This window comes from Pelmatolapia mariae, linkage group LG7 (genome assembly GCF_036321145.2).
Source record: "Pelmatolapia mariae isolate MD_Pm_ZW linkage group LG7, Pm_UMD_F_2, whole genome shotgun sequence".
In the NCBI taxonomy this organism is placed as follows: Eukaryota; Metazoa; Chordata; class Actinopteri; order Cichliformes; family Cichlidae; genus Pelmatolapia; species Pelmatolapia mariae.
Window position 1 is genome coordinate 9,108,103 of NC_086233.1, and position 21,587 is coordinate 9,129,689.

A 21,587-nucleotide genomic window follows, 5' to 3' on the forward strand; every position below is an offset into this window, starting at 1 on the left:
AGATACAAATAATTTCAAAGTTCTACTTTAGTCTCCTGCACTAGGTACTGGACATATTGGCATGCACAGCCCACACCAGTAAAGCAGCTCCTTAGAAAAAGGCTGGGTGAACCAAAAAGACCATTCAACAAAAAACAGATTTAATTAATCAGATCAACTTGCATGTGGAATTTTTTAATTAAATTTAACCGAGTGTAAAAACAAACAAAAAAAAAAAAACACAAACAAATAAAATTCACCCAAAAGAGACAATAACAAAGACTATCATTTAGAGAATAAGTGAAATGGTGAATTGGCTCTGTTTGGCTGCAATAACACAGACAACTTCATGGTGCCAAAAATGTGTTGAACTAAAATCTTTCTAAAGCATAACAACTTTAAAATATACACATTTGAAACCAGAGCACCATAAGTAAACTAATTCAGAAAAGCCTGATATGGAACTTCTCCCTATGGTAACAATGATATGCAGCCCACAGTTAGATGTCATTTTAAATGTTTTATGTCTAGGACGAATTCATTCAGCCCATACTGCTGATGATATTTTAATATTGCAAGAGCTGAAATGCTGTTTATTTGACCTACAGTTTACTGCAGCATGAAAGTGTTTTCATTTTGGCTATCTAAAGGTCGAACAACGTTTTTGACTCCGGGGTGTGTGATTAGTCAGTTCAATGTTTTCATCCCTCCCATGGAGGGCTACGTCGTCCATCCACCTCCGTCTCCACATGGTACAGCATGTCAGCCAGAGTGTGTTCGATCACAGCTCCCCAGCCCATGTCACTCATCTGAAAGTAATCAAACAATGACTCAGAGGAAGTTTCAAGATCATTCGGAGAAAGTTGGGAATCTTAAAAGGTATGAAGCTCTCACCGGCTGGTACTTAACATCCTTTGGAGGGTATTTGAAGTGGGGTCCAAAATTGACAGAAACCTGAAGAGAGGTAAGGGTATACTTAAAAAAAACCCCTTCCAACCTTAAAATCAAATAAATCATCAAATGTGCATGTGTACTCACTGTGCAGCTCTTGTATAGTGAGATGGCAGGGAAGTAGATGCCCTCAAACAGGTTTTCAAAGGCAACACCTTGGTTCACTCCATTTTTGTAGAAAATCATCTGAAAACAAGAGCCGGGCCAATAAGAGGTAGGTAGTGGAAAATGACAGTAGGTTTTCTCCACTGGAATTAATTTTGAAAAGTTTTTCTAACCCTGCTGGGACTCATTGGCTTGAGGCTTTTCTCTGCTTTGTCCACATAGTCCTTCTCCTCAAAGTACAGGTAACTCTTAAACTTAATTAGTGCCTGAAAAGAGAAACTGGTTTTAGATGCAACTAGTCCAAGAAAGACATGAAAACATAATGAGGAAAAAAAATTATATATATATATATATACACATATTTATTCCAGCCTAGTAATAATACTGTTAATTTGTGTTATTTCTACAACACAAATTCTGGCTCAGAGGAACACATCTATCATTCCAACAGTTGTTGTTCCTTTAAAAATACTGGCAGTGGTATCCAGTGGTATAAATCTGATTGGCATTTATATCTCTCTTGTATAAGTAACATAAAGAAGAGATACAAGTAAGAAAATGGGAGTTGGACAAATGAAACACAGCCAAGCTCTCTCTTCTTGGGACCATTTTGATACAACTGCATGTGACAGAAATGCAATGCTCAACACAAGAAGAAATAAAGTAATAAAGTGCAGCTGATGTAGCTGAGGTTACCTTGTCCTTGTATGTATCAGGCAGAGCCTTCGCTGTCTCTGTGTCTTCAGGCAGCTCTATGAAGAAGCCCAGTGTGTCTCCCTGACTGTAGCCTGAGGAATAATGTTTTCCTATTGACTGGTGAAACCGCGTCCCTTTCTTACTGCGCCAAGAGTAGCTGAACTTGTCATAACCCAGAGGCGCCTGCAGGTTACCTAAGTTATAAATAAGATCCAACATGTTACATATTGTGGTATTAACATTTTGTCAAAGCAGCTGAGTATCTAACTCTATATTAGGGCTGCCAGATTATGCCAAAAAATGATATCCACTATTACTCTGGTAAAGAGTGACAACACAATTTATTATTTAAATTGAGGGGAATATATATTAACTGAAACATGAGTAAGGACAGACAAACCTTAAAGCTGAAAGGAAAAAGAGGACCTGTTCTGATGTATATACCAATACATAATAATGGCAGATTCTCATTAAACAAAATTTTGAGGTTTGTGAATTTCTTAGCCTCCCATCTAGTTAGGAGTCACAGAGGTGGCTGAAGGCTGCCCCCGCAGTCACTAAAGGCGGCCGGACCAGATGGAGTGCTGGGCCGGGTTCTAAAAGACTGTGCTGCGGACCTGGCGGACGTCTTCACCTCTATATATAACATCTCGCTGTCCTGTTCACTGGTACCATCCTGTTTCAAAGCAGCAACCATCGTTCCCATCCCCAAACAGTCAAATGTCACATGTCTGAACGATTTCAGACCTGTGGCACTCACCCCCATTCCTGCCAAATGCCTGGAGAGACTGGTCATTAAACACATCAGAGCTGCCCTTCCACCATCTCTGGACCCGCACCAGTTTGCATACAGGGAGAACCGGTCAACTGAGGACGCGATCGCCACAGTGCTGCACACACTACTGGAGCACCTGGAGCACAAGAACACCTATGCACGGCTCCTCTTTGTAGACTACAGCTCGGCTTTTAATACCATCCGGCCATACAAACTCCGTCCCAAACTCCATCAACTGGGACTCAACTCCTCCCTGTGCAACTGGATTGTGGACTTCCTCACTAACCGTAGACAGAGCGTCAGAGTGGGTAAGAACACCTCTTCCACCCTTGTGGTCAACACCGGTGCCCCTCAGGGGTGTGTTCTGAGCCCTCTGCTATACACTCTCTTCACTCATGACTGTATTTCCTCCTGCGCGTCCAATCTCATTGTTAAGTTTGCCGACGACACCACAGTGCTCGGACTCATATCCAACAACGATGAGACAAACTACAGGACAGAGGTGCCACAACTAGAGTCATGGTGCCGCGACAATAACTTGGTCTTAAACACCAAAAAGACCAAGGAGATTATTGTAGATTTCCGGAGGAAAGGTCACAACAACCACCTGCCTCTCTTCATTGGCAGTGAGGCGGTGGAGAGGGTGAGCAGTTTTAAATTCTTGGGGGTAACTGTGACTGAGGACTTGTCCTGGGGCAACCACATCACCTCAGCTGTACGGAAGGCCCAACAGCGCCTCTACTACCTGAGGAGACTGCGGAGCGCACACATTCCCAGACCTCTGATGTTGAACTTCTACAACTGTGCCATCAGCAGCGTTCTGACGTACGGGTTTCTAGTGTGGTTCCCCAGCTGCACCAAGGCCGACCAGCAAGCACTCCAGCGGGTGGTGAAAGAAGCTGGCAGAATTATTGGAACGATTCTGCCAGAGATTAGCAACATCTTCCCCACTCGCTGTCTGAGGAGGGCGCACAGTATCCTGCGCAACCAACATCACCCTGCGCACCACCTTTTCCACCTGCTGCCCTCAGGGAGAAGGTACAGGTCCATACAGGCCAGAACGTCCAGATTGGCCAACAGCCTGTATCCACAGGCTGTGAGGCTCCTGAACTCTGCCCCCCCCCTCTGCCCCCCCTCTCACGGACAATAACCATATCCAACTTATTAATAGCAGTGAACTGGTCTGAAAAATAGACAATTATCATATCTCACAGTACAATAATTGAACGGGTTGCACTGTGCACTTTGTCATATTTCTCAGGTCTTTGTCTGAATGTCCCATGAACATTACCTGTCATATTCTCATGTTTTTGCTAAGGATCGTCTCATTGCACTGAAGTCACACTGGGTTAAATAGTCACACTTGGGTCTAAGGGGAATTTAGTATTTATTATTATTTGTTGTAGAAGCTCCAAACACAATTTCATTGTTTTTGACAATGACAATAAATACTTGAATTGAATTGAATTGAATTGAATTAAATAAGACGCAGTATACACTAGGGCTGGGTCATATCATACCGTTCACGGTAATACTGGTATAATGTTGGGCAACGATAAGAAAATGAAATATCGTGATAGAATATGGGTAAAACTCGCATGCGCAGTGCCTTTGTTTTCATACGCACATGGCAGAAAAAGCATGGCGGACGAAAGCGGATCGTTAAATGAAACGGATGAACCAGAATTGGTTTGTAAAAATGCTGCAACTTCAGTGGTGTGGAACTGGTTTAGCTTTTGTCCGTCAGATACACAACAAAGCACTATTTTTGGTAGAGCATGCTAGCGGGCCGTCATTATTACCGTGTTTTTTGGAAAATGCGGCACACTTAAAATCAATCCTTTGATTTTTCTGAAAATCGACAGTGCCCCTTATAATCCCGTGTGCCTTATGTATGAATTCTGGTTGTGTTTACTGACCTGGAAACGATTTTATGTGGTACACGGCGCTCGAAAATCTGTCAAATGTTTTAGTACGACTTTGCTAAGCTACGAACCCGCACCGCTTGATGGATTGTCGGAGCATTACGGCTATCGTAGGCAGGAGCCTCGTGGAGTGATACATACTGTGCTTCAACATAATATTACCGTATTGTGTGTGTATAACCTCTTTTTAAGTTTTGTGGATATTATACATGGTTATGCTGAGGAAATGTCGGCCAATTTTCACTGGAAATGCCTTTTGGTTAAACTGTCTGCAAGGAATTAGCATTTGCACTGTTAAATTTTTATATAACTTTAATGCACATAAAAAAAACCAGCTGCTTGTTTAAGTGAAAATACATTGATGGTTTTTTTTTTTTGCACTAATAAAGTTGTGGAGTTGTAAAGTATTTTGTCTAGTGTCAATTATATTGTCAGTTATATTGTTATCGCACATTTTCAAATGTATATCGTGATAAATATTTTTGGTCATATCGCCCTGCTCTAGTATACACTATGAATGGGTTGCCATTTCTCACATTGTAGATTTTAAATGGACTGGTTCTTATATAGTGATTTTCTACTGACCACTACTGATCTACTGACCACTTTTTTTCTGTGCTTAAGTGCTTTCTATCCAACAGTCACAGGCCGATGGAAACAACGGAGAGCAATTTGGGGTTAGTATCCTAATATCCCTGCCAGCTGTACAAGTAATCTTTATTGTCCAAAAACTGAAAATTGCTCTGTAGATCGGCAGTAACAGCAGGTAGCCCCAATATAATTACTATCTCAGAAGCACAGCTTTGAGAGCACAAAGGCAAACTGAATTCTGATGTGCCAAACACATTTGCTTTGCCAAGGGTAGCTCTACAAGTCTCTCCTGCTACTCAATTTCTTTTCCTTAAAAATAAATAAATAAAAAAAATAAATACTATTCACATTAATATATTTATTACATAACAATCATGATAAGAGTGAGAAGCCAGAGATCCAGGAGATCTGAGCCCCCCATGGGTCCTCAAGAGTACAGAAGACCCAGACATCACCATGCGCAGAGGACAGGACCTTAAACGCCTAAAATCTGCCTGGCACCCTGCAAACCATCATCAGACCTCACCCTAGCCTCACTTTAAACAGCCTGAGCCTGACTTGGCAGTTCAGTTATAAGTCTAAAGAACGGAGTGTCACACTTGCTCTTCAGCCGAGCACACACCTGACCGACCCAAACCTGAATCTGTGGTCCTTTTGAGCAAGATTACTACTGTGACAAAATGTCATCACTAAGGGAAATCTAAAGGTCTAATATAAGCCATTATTTTTTCTCTCCATCATTTCATTTTTTATTCTGTATTAAAATTTTATTTTCAATTTGTTAGTTTTTGTAACAGATTTCCTATTGTTATTTTTTTTAACTAAAAATAATTGTTTCTATAGTTTTAGTTTTTAAATCAGAATGAAGGCTCCGGTTATCACAATACACTTAAATGATACTGACCCACAGTGATGACATTCCTGCCTCAATGCACAAAATATACATTTCTTTTTAGTTAATTTTTCAGATACACTATATAATTTTCTCTAAATTAGTTTTTATTCTTATACAAGTTGACAAAAATATCTTTCCACACCCAAGTTTGTATTTTTAGTTTAGCTTTACTGAACTATGATAACCTTGTAAACTCTTATTAATCTGATCTACAGTCAATTGATGAGACTTTATAATTATATATTATTTTAATGACATTGTATATGTCTTTCTACTCTGTACACAAACTATATTGTAGATGTAAATGTAAACATATTTGTATGAGTACAAAGCACTACTGACCAAGTGGTTGAGACCAGCCAAGTCTGGCTGCGGTCTCTGGAGGCATGTCATCAACAGACACCTCAAAGTACCAGGCGCCTTTCCGGACGCCATGGGAAGCTCGGACCATTGAGTAACCCTTCTCCCCAGTCACTGTCAGGCGGTCATCAGAGATCTTCAACTGAGGCGCTGCAACATAAACATACTTATTCATACACAGCATAAAGTAAAGTGCCATGAAAAGTCTTGAGTCACCTATAATCTCACTCCATTTTGTGTTCAAGGAACCAGACTTTTTTGTAATTTGTTTTTTAAAAGTGGTGTTGAGCAACAGTTGTACAGGCTTTTTGAACATCAAGATATTAACTACTTTTGGATTCAGTTTCAGTCCTTGTACCAGAAAAATTTCAGAGGAAAATTTGTTAAGCAACTCACCTATGAATGATTCAAACATTCATTAGTTTCTAAGTTGAGGGATGATTCAGTGTTGTGCCTAAGCATAACAGAAAACTTAGCAAAGGACCAACTTTCAGTTATATCTTTAGGTACTTTTTGTCCCTAAAGACATTGTGATCCTTATACTTTACAGTATGTTTGGTTGGAAGGGGTCCAATTTCACTGTAGGTAACAACTTTGCATGTGACAATTGATTGATGGATTGATTGATGAAGAGATTTGGAATGTCTGTCAAGATGCCTGATAAACTACTCCCGAGGACTGCGAAAATGAATAACAAAAAAGCTGCCAAAGAGAGTTCAGGCTGTTTTGAAGAATAAAGATATCATACCAAATATCGACTTTCAAACTTCTTGACATTCTACACTCTGCCTCATATAATGAATTTACATTTTTGTTGTCCATGTTTTCAATAAAATACTTAACAAAATACAATGAACTCACAGGTGGCTCAAGCCTTGTGCACAGTATTGTTCATACGAAGAAAACAGAACATCCTTGAAACCCATACCTCTGTCATGTAAGGCCAGCAGCACTCTCTCATACAGACAGGCCCTGTACAGATCACCAGGTATGGGTTTGCCTGCCCAACAGTCCAACTCGAGCTTCTCTGGGTCTGGAGCATGCGGGTCTGGTTCTGCTAGGACATAACGGTAGCCATCTTTATTAAATGGGTGCTCCAGTGGGTAACCATGAGGAGGCAGCCGCTGAGCAGAGAACAGAGGGTCGCTGCAAAGAGATAGAATGACCAGTTGTAATTTAATGGTAGCATGCACGTGTTAAAGTTGCATGAGGAACAAAACAGATTTGCATTAGAAAAATGCATAGGGATAACTATGACATTTATATAACTATATATTTGTTATATATCCATAACTTAAATGCCCACAAGCTATGTTTTTTTTAAATAAATTCCCCAAAATCCAACAAGGACAGGGGGGTCCAGGCCCATCCAGCCCCTCCACCTCTGGCAGATCCTCCTGCCTGCAGAGTGGTCTCCTCAAAAGTAGTGGGCATCTTCAAAAAGACCTCCTGCCAGCTAATCTGAGAAGTTTATCATATTGAGAATCAACCAAATGAATGAAATGAAAAGGATTTATTGGTTTCCTCTAATTCTTGAATATGTTTGTTTTCTCTTTTCTTCTTTCTCTTTCATCTTTAAGCAATGATTTATTAAATCTCCAGTTTTTGCTTGGCGGAATGACCTTCTTAATTACTAGTATTAAAGACACAGGAGCACGATCGCTGACAGCTATTGGGTGTATCTAAGTGTCTGAAACAGTGTCTCAACAGTGAGCTGCTGACTAGGTAATAATCCAGACAAGAGTAAGAGTGATGAACATGTGAGAAGAACGTATATTCCCTGCAGTTGGGGTGATGAGATCGCCATCCATCACAAAGTCCGTAATCACTCATGTACTGTTTTCAGCCCAAGTGTTGCTTTTTATTATTATTTTTAAATGACTGCCACTTACACTTTGGAAAGCGGTTTCTTCCAGCTGTCTACGTGGACCTGCAAAACTACCATTAAATTTTCTGGGACAGATTTTTTTGCTTATATTTTGCCTTAGGGGTACAGGCTTCTCTTACAACAACATCACTCAAAAGTATGTACTTATATTGTGAAATAGAGGCAGGGCAACATGCAAATTGTATGGAGAGTGCACAAGGCTGTTGGTTCTGAATGATTCTGATTTACTATGATATGCATGTGGTGAGAACAAAATAGATTAACTGCACCAAGTATGTGCAGTTAATCATTTTAACAGTAATTTTGTGTGGAATCCAGTTTTTTGCACACGGTAAGAACATTTCCTCGGAAATTTTAATAAATGAGGCCCAGTGTCCGAATAGACTTACCTAAACCTTAAAACTTAAATAGACTCAGAAATCAAACTCCCTTGGTTGCCTTTAACTGCAAACATAAACTAAGCTGGTTGATTAATGCTCACCTATTGCCTGTGTATCAGGGGGAAAAAAGAAGAAAAAAAGCCTATGTTGACTTTGTCCCAAAGTATTTCCCCTGGACATTATGCCCTTCACTTTGAGGAATTCTTCAAGCAGAATGGAAATGCTAAGTGCCAGTTTGCCAAATTACCTCACCAACTAAATGGATTTTAGCCATCACTAAATCATATAATGTAAGCAAAGATGCATATCTTATATTTGTTTTCAACTGTAATGGCCATCATGCAGGCATATAGCCAGATAGCTATAACTTAGCTATGCAATATGTATTTGACATTAGTTGATTCATCACATTTAAATAAACTTTGCTGATGTTACAGTGATAACTGAGTATATAATAAACACAAGCCTCCCAGTTGTTATACATGATACATGGCAGACAGAACATACAACAGTGCAATATGATAATACAGGACAGTTAGTACCTCCTAGTTCTCTTAGCTGCTCCTGCAGCCGTCCCCTCTTGTTGCTGCTGTTGTTTACGTTTGGCCCCTCTTCCTTTTCCTGGGCCAGGGGCCAAAGCACCTTTAAGAACATAAGATAGATTATTCAAATGAACCCACACAGGCACACACAAACAAACAGCCAGACAGTAGCAAAGGCAATATACACTTAGATGCCAATTTCTCACGCAGTCCTGCAAGAAATTTTCCTTATGTCAGCTTTTCTCCCCTCTCATCAATCTCAACCAATATTCATGAAAGGAGGATTTATTGCAGGCCCGGCGTCTTAAATTAGCTTTCCATTAGCTTAGCTCTACCTAGGTGTAGTGGACATATACAGACTTGCAGTACTGCAGGCACTAGTCTTCAGGTCTGATTACACCAACTGGTATTTACTGAACCTGACCTTAACTACTAGGTTGGTCTTTTTTTTCACTAGTTTGGTGCAGAAATCTGCAGAAATGACAGTGCCCTCCTGCAATCTTGAGGGAACAGTCGACTCTGGGTTGACATGTTGACTGACAGTGATGACAAGGAGTTGTGGAAGTTTAACCACAAATGGACCTTGCCACAGTGGCACCACTGAATGAGGTATTGGAGATTATGAGGATCACTATGAGAACACCTCACAGCTCCTCATATCCAACTGGGAGGATAACGCATGAAATTTTCATTCCCTCTTGAGGTAAAGAGGACAGCGCACCAAATTCCCCCACTGCTAGGACGGATATGCAGAACGTCTGCAAATGTGCTACATTACAGGTTGAATATTACTTGGCTTGCTGTGGTAACAGAATACCAGCAAACCAGTTATTCCCAGTCTCACTGGAGCTGCTGGTAGAGGTATCAGTCTCACAGAAGGCATGTGTGGGAAAAGATCAAGGTGATTATAAACATTTGGTGAACATAGGGCAGCATTTGCCCTGTTCTGCAGGGTCTGAACAGTTTACTCACAACATACAAATTTGGGATGGTCACTCATATATCTCTGAGATGTCTAGTGCACCAGGGAAACTGGTTTACATCTGTTGACCTATAGGACACATAATTTTACATCTCATCTATTCCCCTGACAGCAGGTATCTGAGGCGCCTGTTACAAGTACACAGTGCTGCCATTTGGCCAATCTCTTAGTTCCATTGTTTTTGTACACTGCACTGAAGCAGCAACAGTGTCCTGAGGCAGTAGGCAAGATTTTTTAGCTATACTTTTAGATGACTGGCTCCTTCTCACATGTTCAGAGCAGAAGGCTGCGTCACTGCTGTCACAATGCATCTGACCTACCTGAGCTTTTCTATAAACACAGAAAAAGTTGTCAACAACATAACTTTTCTGGGTTATCCGTGAACTCAATTAAATTCTATTCCATTTATATATGACCAAATCATAACAACAACTGCCTCACTTTATATTGTAAGGTAAAGACCCTACAACAATAAAGAGAAAACCCCAAGAATCGAATGAACCCCTCTGAGCAAGCACTTGGTGTCAGTGAGAAGGAGAAACTTCTTTTTAAGAGGAAAAACCCTTCGGAGGAACCAGGCTCAGGGAGGGGCAGCCATCTTTGGCAGCAGGTTTGGGGTAATGGGAAGTAGACAGTTTAAAAGACACTCAATTTCCTTTACTAAAGTGAAGGCATTCAGAGCGTGCCTCATTCTTTACCATCTGCACAAATGGGTACCTTCAGATTATGCATTTGTTACTGGGGCTTATAGCATCAGGTACCCTAGTAGTCTGATTCAGCTGGGTATAGAGGAGGGAGTTTTAAGTGCTGGGTGTCATATCTCAGACCTAGCCCAGTGCACAGCAGAAAAGAGTAATTGTAACAGTAGAATGCACAATAGCATTATGCCATTGGTGACATCCAGCTTTTCTGACGCAAGGAGTCCCAGTGGGCACCGTGCAGTCTCAGAGAGCAGTCACTGTGGAATCAAGCTTGTCCAGCTGGGACAGTTTACAGGAAGGGTAATCAGTAAATGTTCAAATGTTAGGGGGAACTGCGTTCACACTGGTTGCACAAGCTGAAAAGTGCAAGAGCCGATGGCCTTCCACAGGGTTTAACACCATTTAAAATGCTTGGGGATCCACCAGATCTCTTTAAAATTGTAAACAGAGAATGAGGATTGGTGTCACATTCCCTTTCCATGTCTGGTTTGAGTAGTTTTTGTCATTCTTTTAAGACCTGATTGACAAGCACATTTAAAGTTTACTGGGCTGCTATTACTATTTGTCATGTAGGGTTTGGGGATAAAACAGCTGGCCAACCATCCTGCATGTCCTTTTTTAAAAAAAAATTTCATTTTAAAGGGGCCCCCAGATGGCTTCTGGAGACTTAGCAGTGATTTGGGCCTCTGCAAGGTGAGAGCATTCATTTCCTAACGTGATTGGTTCATATGTGCCTTTTATCTCTCCATGTCTCCTTTGGTTTCGTCTAAAGAATAATATGTGCCCTGTTTGCATTTCGAATGCTTTTTTTGTGCAGGAAAAAGAGTTTTCGGCAAAGTTCTTCAGCTTTTCATTTACTGGGCTGGCTTATCAGTGTTTATACGAGTCAGGGGCTGCAGGTGCCAGTTGGTCTGCAAGCTCACTTTACTTGTTGTCTAGCAGCATCCTGAGCCCTGTTTAAGGGGCACCTGTGCCACAACATGCTGGTTCTCCCTCCTCACTTTTGTCCAGACTGTGCAATAGAGCAAGCTATTTAAGGGTGAGTGGTTCAGCCCAACAGTTGTTGTGATCATCAGCAGATCAGGACTGGTATAATGCTTCTGAAGAATACCCAGCAATGTGCATCTCCAAGTGAAACATCTAACATGTGCTGCTTTGAGAACCGGGGCTACACAAGAAGTTACAGTAAGTTATGACTGACTTAGCTCAAGTGCTGTTGGTGTAACTGAACCCAAAGGCCAGAGTACAGATAAAGCAGCAGTGAATTTGTGGACAGACAGCCATTGAAAACAAGTTTAAATGATTTTAAAGAAAAAAGTTTGCTGCTCAATATTACTATTTGATATACAACTATTGTTTCTTTTTTTATAATAATATTGCCAAAACCACCACTAAGCATACACACACAAATGGAGAAAGCAGCTTATTCAGCATCTGGAGTACACAGGAAGGACAGCAGACACAAAAAGGCAGGAATTAGTCCATGAGTTATGTGGCATTTTCCAAATGCTATCAGCCTCTAATGCCTCTTTGATGTGACCTTGCCACATCTGTCTGGCAAAATGTAAATTATATGGAACAAGACCTACTCATTTGATTCAACTCATTCCTCCAAACACAAATAGAAAGTCAAAATTAAGTGCTCTAAGGTAAACAAGAACTAACCAAACATGCCCACTTACCAATAAGTTTAGTGATCCAAGTGATGGCTTCTCAGTAGCTGCACATAACTCAGTTCTTATTTTTCTAATTTTTAAGTCAAATTTTTGTCTCCAATTCTAACGTGTTACTCAGTTGTTCAATATACATCTGGACATCTTTTACTTTACCTGACTTTACTTTTAACTAAATTATAGGTCTTTTCCACTAGTACCTAATCGCATATCTGCAGTTTTGGTCATTTTCCATTACAATTGAATACCACCAAATGTACATGGGGTCATTATAGCAACATAGTCGAAGGTCCCATGACTCATTTGCATGCAACACAAACCCCACAACAAAGGAGGACGCCGAGTCAACGGTATACCTGCTGCTCAGTGTATGGCTTTTTGTCAGATTCTGGGACCACAGTGTTCTTATTTTTTTGCCCCCTCATTGCCGGGTTTCAAAATTGGTGTTAATTAATGAAGGAGAGACACTCATCGTTGGCACGTAGTATGCTGACGTCAGATTTTTGCCTCAGATTGCTTGGAACCCCAGCAGAGGTGGTACTAAAGAAAATACCTGGTACCATTTATTACACCTATTGGAAACCCTACAAACCGAGTCGAGCCAAGTCAAGTAGGTACTAATGGAAAAAGGCTATTTGTGAACTACAGGTTTAACCACTGAATGTAGGTGTGAGCTGAAGTAATAAATGCATATTATAAACATCCCATTGCAAGTACAGCTTAATGCCAACAACAACTAATTTTTAAAATTCATTGTGATGTTAAAATATTTGATCATCACAAACTACAAACATTAAAGATTCTAATCTAGACATTATTTTCACAATTTCCATTTTATTTATTGAACACAATTGTTCGGTAAATAAAATGCGAGAAAATAATTAATTTTTCACACTACTGTAGGATATTTTTGTATAGCTTGTTTCTAGAAATGTCTAAAACCTGTCATTTTGGGTTTTTTTTTCCTTTGCTGTTGAGCTTATCTTTTTAAAGTACTTTTATGGCTCCAGTCCTGTGACACAAAACTTGACATGGAGGCAATTGAAGAGGATGAGGCTAATAAGCATTGGGTAAAAGCCAATAGCAAATCAAAAATGAAAATCTACTCTTGCAGCCATTGCACTTTGGAAGGGCAGAGCGCCATTACAGTCGGGAGATTTTGAAGGATTTCAGAGTTCATTAGCAGCAAGCCAGAGACAAGGAAGATTCACAAATGAGGGTAAAAGCTTTTTAGAAGGTGGGTGGGAGACCAAACAGATGCAGAGAGCAGACAGGGAGGTTACAACTGGATGTGGATGAAGTTGCCCTCAAGATGCTTTTTGGGGATCAGTTTGGGTTGGTTTGTGCTACACAGGAAAGTCTGATTGGAACATTTGGGCCAACTTCTATCCAGAGAAGTTATGACACACACACACAAACCCCACACTAATTACTCCAGATGCCAAAACACCACATATTCACCTGAGAAAGAAGATCCACCTGGAACATAATGCACAGAATCACTATGGGAATCACATATCACACCATTTGATTGAGTTTGGGGAGTTTACAGCTCATTATTCATGTAAGGCTGATTTCACACCCAACCCATTTGGTTCAGTTTAGTCACACTCTTACGCCTTGATTATACTCTGTTGTGGACATGGACATGGAAAGGTAGAGACACAATGGCCAAGTAGTCATTCCTGTTACACTCAGATTGATGTTCACTTCTCTGTGGACAAGTCAGGTAGCAAAAGGGGGGAGAAGACAAACAAAAAACAATAGGCAGGCACATCAAGGTCTGCCCTGCCCTCACACTCACCATCTGATGGCGAAATTTATATCACTTGGACCCTAGCAAACCCTGGAGGACATGGAAATCATAATCAAGGGTTTACTATGATAGATGCCAGCAGTTTGTGAAAGCTGTCAAACTCTGGTGCAAATGAAACCTAACCAACTCTGCCTAAAAAGGAGGGCCTTGGCATGTATCCAAGGAAATTTTATCCAGTTCTATGGTGAAAAAAAGCCCAATCAAAATAATTTTTTTTATGTTAGAGTGACTGCAGCAGAGAACGTTTTAATCAACACAAGCTTGCTCTAACACACTGTACATCACTCTCCTTCACTGAGACCTCAGTGCTTGTATGATCAATGAAAATCTGAGGGAGAGAGAGAGCACAGGAAAGCAAGAAGTCATTTCAAAGGTTAGGCTTTTTTGTCACTGCTGTGACCAAGAGGGATGACAGTCAATCAAGATAAGGTGGCTAACTTGCTCAAAATAAATCCTAGCCCCAAACCTTAAAACATTACACCTAACCAATAAATGAATCCACAAACAGTGGAATAACTGAGCAAAAGCTTTAATTTTTTAGCAAAAGAAAAGTTGCTATTACATGCTTCTGCACATTTTGCCCAGTTAGTATAACAGTGACCTCTTAACAATTTAATGAATATATCTTCTCTTTCAGCTGCTCCCTTGAGAGGTTGCCATAGCAAATCACCTGCCTCCATCTCACCCCATCCCTAACATCCTCCTCTGACACTTCAATGTTCAGCATGACCTCCTTCACAACATTAATGGACCACCTGTGTGATCATATCTTTTCCTTCTGATTCGCGAGAGAATTGAGCTGCAAAAGCATGAATTTTCTGCAGAGTTCGCAAAAAGATATTCTCACATGTGTGATAGCATCTTTGTGTGTTTGGCTGCAGAGTTCTACACCTGCAGCCTGTTTAATTTACACGTGAAGAATTTATTTGTGCAAATAACAATGAATACTTGTGCCCTTGAAATGAAATTATTTACTCCTGATTATGTTCTTTTCTCTTGAGTGTGACTTATATATGGATATAAATATACATCCAACTCTGTTGGGCATACGCACTAAAAACACTGAACCTCTTCAGCCGTAATGATCCACATGGAAAAGTAAATCTGTTGGGCATTTCTCATGGCCTTTAGACAATAATTCTGATTACTACAGAGTTATAAACATTATATGCTGGCTGAGCCAGAGCCAGATTATAATGCCTGCAATAAGTTCCTTGTTAATGATGATAAACATGTCAAGTTTAATAAAGTGCACCATCATCTGCTGTGACATCTCCGAAATGTTATCTTTACATGTGCAACTGTGAGTTGTTGCTGCATGCAGGATGACAGCTGTTAAATCTATCCAAAATGTCTGTGTATTTTATAATAATGTAAAGTGAACAAAAAACGAATCAAACTGTGGGTGTGAAACCACCTGCAAATATTTTCCCTCTTTCTTTAACACACAATGTTATATAACAGAACTGTAATCTGTGCTTATCATTATTACAGTTTGGAATATTGTTTTGCACCCTTACCATTGAGCCCACCAGCCATGGGAGTACCAGTAGTCTGTTTCTGTGTGTCATATGAGGGTCCAATGTTTCCCAGGTCCTACACAAGAAATACATATTTTACACATTGTATTTTTTTTTTAAAATGCAACAAATGCCCCTCTAGTGTGCAACAAATAACAGAATAAAATACCTGGTCCAAAAGGCCAAATTTAGGGTACTCCTCTTCAGGGTCTTTACTGCCTGGATCAGGGTGTTCCTTCACCAGGAAAACATCGCGCTCTTTGCACTGGAAAATAAAAGTTCTACTCAATACTAATACTACAACATTTCAATAATCATTATATATTTATTTATATAAGGATACCTGGTCATGAAACAGCAGTGCAGCAGGGTGGATAGTTATAAGAATGGTTAAACAACATTTCTATAAATACCTCAGAGTACACATAGATAATAAACTGGACTGGGTTAAAAACATCACTGCACTCTACACTATTTTCTGAGGCGGCTGAGGTCTTTCAACATCTTTTGGACAATGCTCAGGACTTTTTTGAGTCTGTTGTGACCAGTGCCATCCTCTATGACGTTGCATGCTGGGGCAGCAGGTTGAGGGTCGCAGGTGCCAACAGACTCAATAAGGTCATCCACAAGGCCTTTAATGTTGTGGGGACGGAGCTGGACTTCCTTAGGTTGGTGCCAGAGAGGCTGGCCAGTCACAGGAGCATGTTCAGTAAGACACTGAGATTATCAAAATGCACCACTGAATGACACAGAAAATCATTCCTTCCATGTGGCTCTCTCTCTGTACAACTCCTCCATCTAATGTAAAGTGCACACTGCAACAGTTACACCCTTTTGCACATGCTCTACAGTAAAATAACAAATGACAAAGTTTAAGAGGTTAAAGGTAAATGTCAATCATATATATTTCACCTCTGTAATATTCTTGATATTTAAATTGAGCTATTTGTATATTTAAGTGATATTTCTTACATTTGTAAACTTTGTAATATATTGTACTATTTAATTAATTTAGTCTGTTACTGTTATTGTCTTGGAGCAACTGTAACCCACATCACTCCCTTACGGATTATTAAAGTATTCTGATTCTGATTTTTTCCTAACTGTGCTGTCTTCACATGGACATGGTTTGTCTTTTGTTTTGTTTTTTAATAAAGAAAGAGAATTTAAAGCATAACTGCCTATATTTTCTGTGTAATGGACTGTAGCAGTCACTGTACCATCGTCTTCACTATATTGTTTGGCCAGGTGAGCTTCCCGGGTCTCTGTCGAGTTGTCATGCACTCCCAGTACTTGTCAATAAATGGGATGATATCCTGTAACAAAAGAAAATTAAAAAAAAATTGAAAATTAATTAATCCTACAATTTAGGGGGGCTTCAACAAGTTAAAAAAAAAAGGTAAACAATAATTCTTTCACATATATGTCCATAAGCTTGAATTCTTCCCCCTGCTCCCTTTTAATAGGTTGTCACCACAGCAGATCATCTGCCTCCCTTGAATAAGTTTGATTCACTTAATTTATTTGTAAAGGATTTCACATTCAGCTCCCCTTCTGATGCAACTGGCCCCATTTTTCCCAGCTTAAAACTGGTACAAAAGGTACACTACCGTCTGACCTCCCATGGCTCGTCTGAGATGACCATCCACCAGTGTGTGTTTATACATGTTTGTGCTCATTTCCCATTAGGATTTAGGAAATTAACTGGACTGGAATTTGTATACCACAAATCTCATTCACCCATTCACAACCACTTTAATACAGTTCTATAGTCTATCCTTTAACCCTTAGGAATATTGAAGGAGCTGGAGATGGCTCTTTTAGGTGGTAGATGACCTGCTCTACGGCCTGACCCACAGTTTTCATATACTCAGTGCGCGTCAGGAAACGAACTCGACAACAGTAATTTAAGTAAAGATTAGCATTACTCAGAATGTAAAACTGTTCCATGAACACCTACTATGTCTGGAATAGGAAGGCAACAGTTTGATACACCTACTTATAAGACTAATGGCTATCCTATAAGTGTAATATCATTGGAAAAGCCAAAAACAGTTACACGCACCTTGTCTTTAGAGAACATGGTCTTTGGATGCTCGTCTTGTGTTCTGGATCTCCATGTCAGGTTAGCAAGAGCTGTGAGACACATCTCTTTCAGGTCTGAGAAACAAAAAGCGCTTTGTCAGTCATTCAAAACACAGGGTAAGTTACGATCTTAAAGCTTCAGAAAGGTTATTAGCTGGTTAAAGCACATGGCACACATACTTGCTTGTTTCCTGAGAAAATATGTGTTACCACTGTGATGGCACACGTTGCAGTGAAACACATAATTGGTCATAAAGGGCAGACAGGTCCTGTAGAGGAGGAGAAAGACTGGAGCATGAAAGCTGTCAGGACCGTTACACAGCTGCTGATATTGTACTGACCAGCTACCGAATAATAGCTTTACTCTGTGCCGATGCCAAATGTGTCAGCGGTGAACCACTTCATGCACAAAGCACATTGCAGCTCCACCTCTCCCAGCTGCCTGCCACTCTCCTCATCTCCTGATCCAGTGAGAGCGTCAGCAGCCTCTGAGCCTTCACCAGCTGCCTCCTGAAATAATCAAACTCAGATAATTAAAAGCAAGAATTTAAAAAACAAAGCCTTAGCAGTTATATAACTCAGTACCATTCCCTCTTTGCCATTAGATGATTCAGTCTCCATGGTCGGTAGCACTCCAAATGCAGTTTCCCTGAACATCAATGGACAAATCAACAATTATTATACATCCAACAATTATTATACATGCAAAAGCAGCCATAAGAGAAGTGCAATAACAACATTTCTATTAACTTTATAATAGAAATGTTTATTTTTTTAAGGAAAACCAAGGTTTACCCATCCATGAAGGGATCTTATTTCAGCTAGTACATGCTCACTTGTTTTCCCTTTGTTAGTTTTTCTCTTAATCAAAAGCATACTACTAAAGAAAATTGCTATTTTCCACATAAAGTCAAAAGATAGAAGGTCTTCAGTTATAATTTCCAGATTTTACATGTTTGTCAGCAGACCACGCAGTGTAGGGTCTGTTGGTGTAAAGCTGCTTTCTCTTTCAAACTGGCTTTATGTGTCCGTCTGCGTACGGTTTTCGGTAGGTCAGGAATTTAAGCAGAATTTATGGCCGCAGTGAGCTCTGCTGTCAGATGGAGGCGGTGTGCAATGTCTTACAACCGGTCTATGAGACACTCTCGCATGTGTTGTTGTTGGTCCGTTAGCTAGCGACGGAGAAAAGCGAAGTTAAACCCGAATAGAAATCGAGTGCATAAAACAATAAAAAAGTGTCACTGCAACCACACTCTGTGCTACTCGTACTATAATTTTTGATATTTGGGTTTTGGCACGGTTTAATGGTCCCCGGTAAACTCTTGTATTGCTCCCTGCTCTATTCCGGTGTTGTACACGCTTGTACTACAGTGGAAATTATGGACCTGCAGATGCAGATGCAGATGCTGGGAAACGTGTACGCGGATGGACACATTTGCGGGACCATAAATCCAGCTTAAACTCTAACATTAGCGTTTAAGCTGTAAGTTTAAGAAAAGCTAACGCTAGTTAGCAAGTTTAGCCAGTTTGCTAACATTGTTTCTGATAATGTTAGCAAACGTTAATGCTAATTAATGCGGGTTATATGTACACATATAATCCGCATTATAACCTAAAAATTCTATACAATCTACACAAACAATAAAAATGTTGCATCAGGCGCACATACCCTTCTCCGGACTCAGTTTCGGCTGCAGTAGCAATGCCAGCCTCTACCTCGGACGCCATGTTTCGAATCAATAACAACAAAAAACATCGCGAGAAGATGATAGCTTCCGGTTAGTGAATCAGCGCCACGGGAATTCAAATTTGTGAAGTTGTACTCAACTTGTATACACAAAATTACCAAAAAACAAACAAACAAAGGCAAACTATTCTCAATCAAAAGCACAAATTGCATCCAGCTGTACATTTAAAGGGCAGCATAAACAACCATGTTAGGTTAAAGTTGGGTTTTTTTGCTTTTGTTTGTTTTTTTGTTCTCTATTCATTAGAAACAGTCGAATCGTGATTATTCTCTCTATTTATTTATTTTTTTACATTCACTATAACAGTACAACCATTTGAATCAACTTCAAGTCTCAGCCTAATAAAATCATTAATTGGAAAAATTTAATTTAAAATTTTAAAATGTAAATTGTAAAATCCATGTTAGGAGGAGTTGAAATATTTTAGTTTTCTAATTATGGGTATCTGATCCAGTTCAACAAGTTTAAAAATAGTCTTTACGTCTTAAATTAAGTTTACTACCAGTCAAAAGTTTGGATACACCTCACTGTTTTTCTTTACTTTCATGAGTATTTACATTGCAGATTCTAACTGAAGGCATCAAAACTATGAATGAATGCATATGGAATTATATCGTAAAGAAAAAAGTTTGAAATAACTCAAAACATGTTTTATATTTTAGATTCTTCAAAATAGCCACCCTTTGCTTGATTACAGCCCACTCCTGGCATTCTCTCAATGAGCTTCATGAGGTAGATACTTGAAGGAGTTCCCAGAGATGCTCAGCCCTTGTTGGCCCTTTTGCCTTTACTCTGTGGTCCATCTCATCCCAAACCATCTTGATTGGGTTTAGATCAGTTGATTGTGGAGGCCAGGCCATCTGGCACAGCATTACTCTCCTTCTCAGTCAAACTGGTTCAACTAAACGCAAACCGGATGGGATGGCATGTCAATGCAGGATGCTGTGGTAGCTATGCTGGTTCAGTGTGCCTTCACAATGTCACCAGCAAAGCATCCACACACACCTCATCACACCTCTTCCTCTATGATTCACGATGGGAACCATGCATGTAGAAACCATCCATTTACATTTTCTCAGTCGGACAAAGACATGGTGGGTGGAACCAAAGATCTTAAATTTTGGACTCATCAGACCAAAGCACAGATTTCCACTGGTCTAATGTCCATTCCTTGTGTTTCTTGGCCCAAACAAATCTCTTCTGCGTGTTTCTTTTCTTTAGTAGAGGTTTCTTAGCAGGTATTTGACCATAAAGGCCTGATTTGCACAGTCTCCTCTGAACAGCTGATGTAGAGATGTGTCTGCTACTGGAACTCTGTGTGGCATTTATCTGGGCTCTAATTTGAGGTGCTGTTAACTTGCAATTTCTCAGGCTGGTGACTTGGATGAATTTATCCTCAGCAGCAAAGGTGACTCTTGGTCTTCCTTTCCTGGGGTGGAAGAAGTCGTTCAGCACTTGATGTTTTTTGCGAGTGCATTTCGGGACACATTTGAAGTTTTAGCAATTTTCTGGACTGACTGACCTTACTTAGCACTCAGTTCCTCCTACACCGAGCGGTGCATCAGGCAGCTAGCGATCTCCATCGATGTCGGTCAGCAGCGACTGCTTCAGCTTTGTCCCAGGCAATGTCGATGGTTCTCAGATCATCCATAAACGTTCTACACCATGTGATCTTTGGTCGGCCTTGCTTTCGCTTGCCAGTGCATGGGACCCATGTAATGGCAATCTTGGCCGGGCGATAAGGGGGTAGACGTAAAATATGGCCCGCAAAGCGGAAGCGCCTTTCTGCAACAACATTGGCTAAAGGGCGGGTGCCTGCTCTTCGTAAGACCTCCTCGTTCGTTATTTGGTCCCGGTAGAAAATTCTCGGGATTCGCCGCAGGCTGCGTTGTTGGAGCACGTTCAGACATTGAGTAACTGCTTTTGTTGAACGCCAGGTTTCATAGTGTATAGTGCAGTCGGAATGACGATAGAG

General features: G+C 40.3%; 1 protein-coding gene across 2 annotated transcripts; it reads right to left on the reverse strand.

Moving 5' to 3' along the window:
- Positions 1-180: 180 nt before the first annotated feature.
- Positions 181-19,624, reverse strand: ash2l (ash2 like, histone lysine methyltransferase complex subunit). Of its 2 annotated transcripts, XM_063477761.1 has the most exons (17): positions 19,534-19,624; positions 18,450-18,513; positions 18,229-18,374; positions 18,045-18,133; positions 17,845-17,939; positions 17,000-17,095; positions 15,949-16,044; positions 15,780-15,855; positions 13,905-13,922; positions 9,088-9,187; positions 7,206-7,423; positions 6,260-6,427; positions 1,732-1,925; positions 1,209-1,301; positions 1,018-1,116; positions 874-933; positions 182-788 (listed from the first exon to the last, which is right to left on the reverse strand). In XM_063477761.1, exons 1-17 carry the CDS (start codon positions 19,590-19,592, stop codon positions 681-683), a joined length of 1,779 nt encoding a protein of 592 aa, XP_063333831.1. In that variant the 5' UTR covers positions 19,593-19,624; the 3' UTR covers positions 182-680. The 2 variants fall into 2 exon arrangements, with proteins under 2 accessions (XP_063333832.1, XP_063333831.1); XM_063477762.1 differs by lacking the exon at positions 13,905-13,922 and having other exon boundaries at positions 181-788.
- Between the last annotated feature and the right edge of the window lie 1,963 nt (positions 19,625-21,587).